The sequence below is a fragment of the Penaeus vannamei genome, chromosome 25 (genome assembly GCF_042767895.1).
Source record: "Penaeus vannamei isolate JL-2024 chromosome 25, ASM4276789v1, whole genome shotgun sequence".
In the NCBI taxonomy this organism is placed as follows: domain Eukaryota; kingdom Metazoa; phylum Arthropoda; class Malacostraca; order Decapoda; family Penaeidae; genus Penaeus; species Penaeus vannamei.
The window spans coordinates 6270047-6280046 of NC_091573.1; the positions used below are offsets into that span (position 1 = coordinate 6270047).

Consider the following 10000-nt stretch of genomic DNA (forward strand, 5'->3'; position numbering starts at 1 on the left):
TAGATAAAAGTGAGTAAAGTTAGTGAGTGGGAGGTTAGGAGGTTGATAAAGTGGTAATCTAGAAGGTTAGATATAAAGCTTAAGTGTGTAATAATTAGGAATCTAAAGCAGATCAAGAAAGATTTATTGCAGAATTGATAAGGTCTGGATGATGTGGAGCAAATATTTGAAGTAGCAAGTAATTAGAAATAACAATATCTATTTCTTCATAATTGCCAAAAGCTGTGGAAAAGGTAGAAGGATGATTTGGGAATACACAGCTGTTATATTGGCAGACTTTGTTGAACTTTGCAAAGACTGGAGTTTATTGTGGTTTACTATGAAGAAAAAAATACTTGATTCTAGATTCAATTATGCCTGAGTGTATAGGTTAGTATGTCTGTGTGAATGAGAGAGTTATTTATATTCCAGAGAAGGTTTATAAATGATGTTGTATAGAAGATCTGAAAGTGCACGACAGATTGGTATACTTGTGACAGATTGGTATACTTGTGTATGAGTTCTGTTTGATGCAATTCATGTTTTTGTTTTGGGTGTTTTTATGTGTGTATTCATTGGTTGTCCACATGTTTTCAATGGAATTTATATGTAAATGTACATAATGAAACTGCATGCTAGGTATTACTTAGTCACACAGATTTTTACCAGTATGCCATTATAGTAATAGATATACCATAAATTATGATGTACATAAGTAATTTTTTTTATTAAACTTTGTAACACTTTTGGTTTAATATTGAACATATTTACCATGAAAATGAAAACTATACAAGAGTTTTTGAGTTTATTAAAACTAAAGTACAACAGTATATACTGTATTATTCATGTATCATTGCAATCCTTTGCTTATAAGCAATTGCATATGAAAATCAAATACAAAGTGTAATGGATTTTACAAGCGCGGCAAAAGCATGGCTCTTAGATCAGCGTTGACTGAAAGCAACTGGCAAGTTACTTGGCTGTTACCTTGTGTAAGAGATGTTGGTTTGCATGCCATATGAATTAGCCATAAGAGACATAACTGCATGAATTACTGTTGTAGCTTTGGCTGTCATGGCTGTAAACACATTATCATTATTTATTTTTATTTATTTTATTTTATTTTTTCCATGTGGCTAGATGAAAGTTTGTTTTGCTGTTGAGTGACATGGCTAGATGTTGCTATGGTTGCCAAACTAATACATTTAGATGAAAGCTTATGATTAGTAATTGAATTTATTTGAATGAATTTGCTTTCCAGAATATAATCACTTTTATTGAATATAGCTTCTCTACTTGCAGTAATTTCTTGTGCATATTCAGTCTTGCTTTTTAAATCCTAGCCTAGTTTGACATCATAGTTTTTTTGCCAGTCAATTTGAAGAAAGTCCAACTCTCATGATTGTTTACATTATTAATTTTTTCTCATTTCCCATGTTTATGTCCATGTCTAATCTTTGTTTTCCAATTTCTCTCCTCCTCCTCGTCATCCTTCTCCTCCTCCTCTTCTTGTCCAACTCTCCCCTCCCCCCCCTTGTCTGCGCAACAGACAAGCTAGATGGCTCGTTTAGTCGATCTCGTTCGTCCAGCATCAGCAGCCTTGAGAATATTAGCAGTGAGGCAATACAGTGTCTGGCCTTTGCTGATTCTTATATAAGGAAAAATGGTAAGTGTTTAGTTTACTTGTTTTCTCTCTCCTCTCCTCTCCTCTCCTCTCCTCTCCTCTCCTCTCCTCTCCTCTCCTCTCCTCTCCTCTCCTCTCCTCTCTCTTTCCTTCCTCTCCTCTCTATCTCTCTCTCTCTCCTCTCCTCTCCTCTCCTCTCCTCTCCTCTCCCTCTCTCTCCTCTCTCTCTCTCTCTCTCTCTCTCTCTCTCTCTCTCTGCTCTCTCTCTCTCTCTCTCTCTCTCTCTCTCTCTCTCTCTCTCTCTCTCCCTCTCTCTCTTCTTCTCTCTCTCTCTTTCTCTCTTTCTCTCTTTCTCTCTTTCTCTCTCTCCTCTCCCTCTCCCTCTCCCTCTCCCACTCCCCTCTCCCTCTCCTCTCCCCTCTCCCTCTCCCCTCTCCCCTCTCCCCTCTCCCCTCTCCCCTCTCCCCTCTCCCCTCTCCCCTCTCCCCTCTCTCCTCTCTCCCTTTCTCCTCTCTCCTATCTCCTCTCTCCTCTCTCCTCTCTCCTCTCTCCTCTCTCCTCTCTCCTCTCTCCTCTCTCCTCTCTCCTCTCTCCTCTCTCCTCTCTCTCTCTCTCCCCTCTCTCCCTCTCTCCCTCTCTCTTTCTCTTTCTCTCGCTCTCTATCTCTCTCTCTCTCTCTTTCTTTCTCCCTTGTTTTCTCTCGCTCTCTCTCTTTCTTTCTCTCGCTCTCTCTCTTTCTTTCTCTCGCTCTCTCTCTTTCTCTCATTCTCTCTCTCTCCCTCTCCCTCTCCCTCTCCATCTCCATCTCCCTCCCCTCTGCCTTCCCAGAATCAGTTTTAGTTTACATGAATATTACAGTAAGGTTCTACCAGATAGGACTTTTATAGTTTGTTTATCTAAAGAAGTTCTGTTGTGTTTTTAAATAGAAATAATGAAATGTAAAAGTTTTATTGTTTGATAAGATTTTATATATTTTCTTTCCACCTTATCTTCTATAGATACCCAAATGTCACCAACCCTATGGGTAGGAACGAGTCTTGGGTCAGTCATCCAAGTTATGTTAGTTATACCTCCATTAGAAGGGCGTCTGTCTAATCCAGCGCAGGTTACCCCTAGTGGTATGTACAATAGTGACTTTTTGTGGGAAATCTTCAGATGATGTGGGACACAAATGCTTAATTTATAATTACTGATTTTTCTTCTTAGATATTACTTTACAAGCAATTGTTTTATTATGAACTATATATAATAAGAGATTTTTCTTTTTATTGCTATTGACAGCCATTGTATTTCACAAAGATTTTAGAAAATTAATCTACATTGCTGTTTGGGTACTAAACTTCATCATGTGAATGATAAAAGACTGATATATGTTGTTGTTTTTATTTCACATAGCTCCTCACAGTTGTAGAAGATCTCTTACTAATCTGAAATGATGTTTCAGGGACGATCTTTCGTCTGAAGGGTTCTGTTCTAGCAATGTCTTTTCTGGACTGCAATGGGGCACTCATACCCTATCAGTATGAGTCCTGGAAGGATGCCAACAAGGAAAAGAAGCTGGAGCGTAAGTGATTGTTATTTTATAAACTGTACTTAGTTAAATGAACGGAGGTGTTTGATATTCGTGGTTGCAGTGATTGGTCTTCATAGACATAGCTCAACTGTAAAACAGACCAAAATATTGATTGTAATCCAGGTGAAAGAGAAATTAGAAATATAAGAATATTAGATATATCATAGATATATAGGTATACAGCTACAAACTACCAATATGATTAGGGCTGTGATTTATACTAAAGGAATGAATAGCTTGATAGATCTGATATGTATATTTATACTATGTCCATTTGCATTTTATATATTGTCATTTTCTGTATATTTCTATATATTCTTTTCTTAATTACAGTATATACAAAATATTCAAATTTGGGAAAAGTGATATGCATTATCTTTATCTGATGAGAAACTTAATGATATTGTAATTATAATCTATTCATTTTCCTTGTGTCCAGTGCATATGAACATACTACATTCATCCTTTCTGCTTCAGGTACTCCTACAAAATCATTGGTAGACAACAGAATGTCACCAACTAACTCAGGAGAGCAGACTTGGGGAGACCGACAGTTTGTTGTGATTGCATCAGAGAAAGTGGCCAGAGTTGTTGCATTACCTTCTCAGAACTGTGTATATAAGCAGATCATCACTGAGGTTTCTTTTGTTGTTAAGGCAGAAATAATTCAGATTAAAGGTCAGTGGTCAATATTTTTTTTCGATTTTGGGAAAGATTAAGATTGAGAGACTAATGTAGAGGTGAAGATAGATATGAAACAGTGGTAGAGGTGAAGATGGATATGAGACAATGGGAAAAGTGAAGATAGATATGCGACAAAGGTAGAGGTGGAGATAGTATCAAACAAAGGTAGAGGTGAAGATAAATATACAGAAAGATGAAGAGGTGGAGATTGAGATAAAAGAAGAAAGAAAGAAAGGCAAAGAGATAATATTAGATTAAGATAAGAGTAAGAAAGGGCAAGTACGATAGAATATATTGGCAGGTAGCATAAATGTGAGGAATGAGTGAATTAATGATACATGGGTGTAAATAACACTTAGATGAGTGTAACTATAAGAATACATATACAATTTTCATGTCCTCATCAGTTGTTAGTATTTTCCCTTTAGGTAATAAGATATTCTTTATACTCTCAACATTTTTTCCTTATGAATATTACATTTCCTCCCATTGAAGAGGTCTTATAATGTTTATCTTCCATTACAGATAGTGTATGTCTAGTTTGTTATGTTGCAACAGGACACCTTTCTGTGTTTAGTCTGCCCAGTCTTCGACAGCTGGTGTATGTAGACTTCCTGCCTCTTGTTGACCTTAGGTAAGTGGGTCCAGTTTTACTCTAGTTTTAGAGCTAGTAATTGATTTTGAAGTATGGATATTTTCCTTAGTTGTGTGGAGTTAGAACTTTTATTTAAACAGATTACAGCCGCCTTGCATCACCTTTTTTTAAATGTAGATTCAAGAAAGCTATACATGGCTGTATGTGGCTGGCCAGCGAGTTTTTTTTAAGTTTTTAATGTCTTTTTTTTTCTTTAACAGAAACTAGTGTGTATATGGCTTTCTTGCCTCTACTGATGTATCTATAGATCTTAGTAGGAATTAATATGTTTTAACATATTTCTTGTATTTTGATAAATCTTAGATAGACGTATTTTGTTTAGTTGTTCTCATGACATCTCTTAACTTCAACAAGTGAGTATTTTAAAGGACTATAGTAGTATGTACACATATCACAGTACAAACACAACCTCTGGATGAGTATATGTATAGATAGCCTAACTGAATATCTTTATCCCTCTTCAATTTGGTAATAAAAGCTGTATATTCACTCATCTGGTTGGCTTCTGTTTTGGATCTCGTCTTTACATATTCTAAATGAGAAAGAGTTGGTGGTAATGTTTTCAGGAAGTTCTTAATGCCTGGGAATCTGAAAAAGTTGTTTCTTTAAGAAATGTTCTGTGTCTGTTTCTATCTCTCAGATTGAGTTTGTGTATAAAGTCCAAAGTGTTTTTGCAAGAACACTAAATTATCATATGTTTGCTTGCAATAACATCCAGGGAAAAATGAGTGAAAGCTGATAGTAGGTATATATGCTTTGGCCTAGGGATTTAAGATATAAATGCTGATGTCTGTGGCGTCAAACAGGGCTTAAGTATTTAAAGGGCTGTTGTAATATAAATGCCTCTGCACTAAGTCATAATTGTCTATTATCACTATTCATAACATGTATATATGCTATGTAAATGATATTAATAGAAACATTATAACATTCATGAATTCTGATTTTTGTGTGCAAATGCTTGCCTCTTCACCAACACTAACTTTTTCTCATTTACATTCATGAACAACTTTTGATTTTTTTCTTATGAAATGATAAGTGAATCCAGTTTAGATTCTTATCTGTTAAATATGATGTGTCTGTTATGGATTTCTTTGTGTTTCCTAGTTACTAACCTGTAAGATAGATGACTAACCTGCAACAAGCCTAGCCCCATCTGGAACAGTCAGCACACAGTTGCCCTCCCAAAGAACACTTAATGCTACAATCTCTTCCCTTACACATAGTTTTCAGACGAGGAAGACTGGCATAGTTGATCCTATGCTGTCTATTTGGGGTCAGCAAATGTTCGTAAATGAAGATACTGACCAGTAAGTCAACACACGACACTTGATCTCAGAGACTCACATCTATTGTTTAGTGTCTTTATAAAGAATTGTTCTCATATAATACCAAAGCCTTATATTTTTGTATGTGAAAGTAAAAAGCACATGCAAGAAGTTCAGATGTGAGTTTCTGATAACACAGGCAGTGCATGGTTAAAGGTCTTGCGACTGTGCATGGAATCTGTGATGCAGTTTATTTTTTGTGCATGATAGTTTAATCTGCATGAAACTTTGCTTTATTAAGTTGTGGTTCCATTATGGGAGATTAAAACAGTGAAATTATAGACCATAAAGAGAGTTCATGCATGCGAAGATGAAGCTACTCTTTTTGGCAAGAATTAGAGACTCGCGCCAAAATTCCCCGAAACCCTGTACCCCCTTCTCAGTGCAGGATGATGTTTTTGCTCATTGAGAATACAGTTCATTCATTGCATTTGTAGTAATGATCATCCTAGGAGTTAAGTCATCTTGTCTTCTGCATCTGTCATCATTCACTTACTGAGGCTAAAGAGAAAACTGAGGGAACAATATCTCATCATCTTTTGTTGTTAATTGATAGCTTAGTACAGTCACTCTTCATGGGTCATTACTAAATATCCATTTAACACTTTTATCATAGAATATCAGCATCACTGTTTTAAAGCATTATTGACATTGGTCCTGTGGGATGCTGTCCCATGGTTGTCCCTTCCTCTTTGGAACTGACATGAACGACAATTTTTCTTCCATGCTAATTTTATAATTCTATTTATTTTTGTTTTGATGTATGGAAAATAAGCACTTAACATTCTAACCTTTTTTTTCTAACATACAAGAATAGAAACAGTATTTCACTTTTAGTAAAAAGGAGCTACCTTTACTAGGCTATGGTAACGTAGATATAAAATAAAAGAGGCTATATGACAGATTTAATTAGACAAGGAATACAACTTATGCGTCATAGATAGGAAATGCCTTTTTTTTTTTTTTTTTTTTGTACATATGAGAGGGTTAGAAAGTGAATAAGTTAAAGAATAAATGATCGGAGGAACTGAGTGCAAGTTCATGTATAGTACATATATTAGTTGATTATCTGTTCAGAACAACTTTACAACTTTAATCCGCAATAAAATGTATCACATACAGATAGTAGTAGGACATAGATCAAATGTCAGATGGAATCTCAGCAGAGTGAGTTTTATATGCGTGTTTGCATAAAACATTAAAGTCTCATTCTCTAATTTGAATCTTAAATACACAGAAGCTTTTTATGACACAGATGTGACTTCAAGTTGAAAACTGGTATTGGTTGTAATTATGGTCCAAGCACACTCTATGATTGTACAAAATCCCTAGTCCACTCGCCATATTGGTATTCTCTTAAAGTCTTGCGTAAGATGGAACGTGTGCTTGGAAATATGTTTTTTTCTTGCAGTAGAAAATGATACCCATGTTGATTTAAGTAGAAGTTGTAAATATTGAGTTAACAGTATAATGAGCCCAATCTTTGCTACTTTACTGAATAAGGTGAATTTTTGAATAATGGGAAAATATGTATATTCTGATTCTGTAGCTGCCTCCACTTCCCGATTCCTTCCACACACAAGAAAATAATAAATAGATAAAATGAAAATGGAAATGAGTAACTAGAATAACATTTCCCAAGTGATGATTGGAAGTTTAGGGGAGGGGTCCTGGGACACAAGTCTGTTTCTCTCTTTTTTCTTTTTTTTTTCTCTGTGACTCCTAAAGCTAACGGTAGGAATATTCGTAAATAATGCAGGTAGTGAAGGCATGTAGAACGCAACTGTGATACATGCAGCAGGTGTCCCAGCCATAGAATGATGCTGAATTTAGATGCACATTGGCGTGCTCATGATAATGCTTTGGCTAACAGTGAATTTTATACTTCATTGAGGTTACCTACCAGTCACAGTGTACTTCAGCATGGAATAGGGAAATAGGAAATAGATGTTAATACCTATGATATATTTTATTACATTTATCTAATAACTTGTTTATATTTGTCCTGTACACTTTCTATCATAGTAACCAGAAAAATGAAATGAAATACAGTGAAATAGGATATTTGGGCAGTCATGCAATATTGGCACATCCAATGACCATTACATAAAAAAAATCTGTAAGATTTGAGTGTCTGATCTTTGAGCCTCAATTGATGTATTTGCACATCATTTTGGAGCTTGTGACAAGGGGATAGAGCATTAGTTGCTCCTTTGTCCTTTATTTAGCTAGAAGTGTGCCATTACGGAATTTTTAAAAGTGCTATTCTTTGAGGCTGTAATGCTAAATATATATTTTTTTGTTTACGACAAAAAATTTAGAGCTAAGATCTCTAAAAAGAAATGAATAAGAAATAGCAAGTTAGGCCCTCCATATTCATATTTACAAATATTTACATTAATTGCCAGCAAAATAGTAGCTAACACATAAAGATTCATAGACACTGATTTTTGTTTCCACACTTATTGACACACCTGCAAGAACACACTTGCATGGGTACACACACACACATACATACGCACTCCCTCCCTCCCTCCCTCCCTCCCTCCCTCCCTCCCTCCCTCCTTCCTTCCCTCTTGCCTTCCCTCCCTCCCTCCCTCCCTCCCTCCTTCCTTCCTTCCTTCCTTCCTTCCTTCCTGCCCTCCTCCTTCCTTCCTTCCCTTTCGCCTTCCCTCCCTCCCTCCTACGTCCCTCCCTCCTCCTTCCCTCCCTCCTTTCCTCTCACTCCTTCCCTCCCTCCCTCCCTCCTTTTTGCCTCCCCCCTCTCTTTCTCTCTCTCTCTCTCTCTCTCTCTTTCTCTCTCTCTTTCTCTCTCTCTCTCTCTCTCTCTCTCTCTCTCTCTCTCTCTCTCTCTCTCTCTCTCTCTCTCTCTCTCTCTCTCTCTCTCTCTCTCTCTCTCTTTCTCTCTCTCTTTCTCTCTCTCTCTCTCTCTCTCTCTTCTCTCTCTCTTTTTCTCTCTCTCTCTCTCTCTCTCTCTCTCTCCCGCCCGTAGCCCGTCTCTCTCTCTCTCTCTCTCTCTCTTTCTCTCTCTCTGTAACTCTCTCTCTCAGCTTTCTCTCTCTCACTCTCCTCTCTCTCTCTCTCTCTCTCTCTCTCTCTCTCTCTCTCCTCTTTCTTTCTTTCTCTCTCTCACTCTCGCTCTCTCTCTCTCTCACTCACTCACTCCACTCACTCACTCACTCACTCACTCTATCTTTCCTTCTTACTCTTTCACTCACTCACTCACTCCTTCATTCACTCACTCCCACTCTCTCTCTCCCGCCCCCCCTCTCCCTCCCTTCCTCCCTCCCTCTCTCTCCTTCTCTCTCCCTCTCTCTCCTCTGCTCTATCTCCTCTCTCTCCTCTCTCTCCTCTCTCTCATCTCTCTCCTCTCTCTCATCTCTCTCCTCTCTCTTCTCTCCCTCCTCTCCTCGTACACCCAAACAAACATATATACCCTATGCAGTTTCAAAAATGTGGCTCACCCCAAAGTAGTGTTCAAAATTAAATGTTTCTAGAGAAGATTTTGTACTCAGAATCCCATTTTCTTTTGCCTCAACAGATATCTAATATAATTTGTGAGACAACTTCTATATAGGCTAATGGAATGAAGTGGGACACCATCTATATAGGTTAATGAAACGTACATGCAAGAATTGTGTCTCATAATTCAGGCAGGAAACAGAGAAAGAAAGATTAGTTGATATCAAATATTTTTTTTTTCATTGCACACTCAATAAACAGGTTTTATCTGCATGTAGAGAGGACCTTATCTACATACACACAGAAAAGATAAAAAGTAGTATGAAAATACTAACAACAGAATGTTTTCACCTCTCACAAGATGGGACCCCATATGCACTTGTTTTTCTTTCCTTTGAGCACATTGCAATATCGCTTGAATGTTTTAACTTAGAAAAGTGCACATAAAGCTTGGCAGGAGTTGACACATTGCATTTGTTGGGCTGTCCACAGAAGTAGACCTGCACTTTTGGTTTTGATTTTAAATAGATTTTTAAACATCTGTCCAATTAACTATCACCAGTACATGTTTATACTATACATGAATGCTCTCTTGTTTATTCATTACTTTACAATACTTTCATCTTCTTGAATAAATTTGCCTTCATGTTTTATTTGTCTTGATATGCTTTGTCAGGAGGAGGAAGGTCCCTGTA

General features: G+C 37.0%; 1 protein-coding gene across 6 annotated transcripts in view; it reads left to right on the top strand.

Annotated features, from left to right (window-relative positions):
- The window catches only part of Tomosyn (syntaxin-binding protein tomosyn), a 764570-nt gene that overhangs the window by 742196 nt on the left and 12374 nt on the right, over window positions 1–10000 (top strand). For 5 of the 6 annotated variants that reach the window (XM_070139037.1, XM_070139038.1, XM_070139040.1 and 2 more), the window contains 6 exons: window positions 1529–1645; window positions 2602–2721; window positions 3048–3167; window positions 3654–3854; window positions 4386–4494; window positions 5742–5825. In XM_070139037.1, the coding sequence (XP_069995138.1) occupies window positions 1529–1645; window positions 2602–2721; window positions 3048–3167; window positions 3654–3854; window positions 4386–4494; window positions 5742–5825 (751 nt within the window). The remainder of the gene's footprint in view (window positions 1–1528; window positions 1646–2601; window positions 2722–3047; window positions 3168–3653; window positions 3855–4385; window positions 4495–5741; window positions 5826–10000) is intronic. The other variant, XM_070139039.1, reaches the window with a different exon arrangement.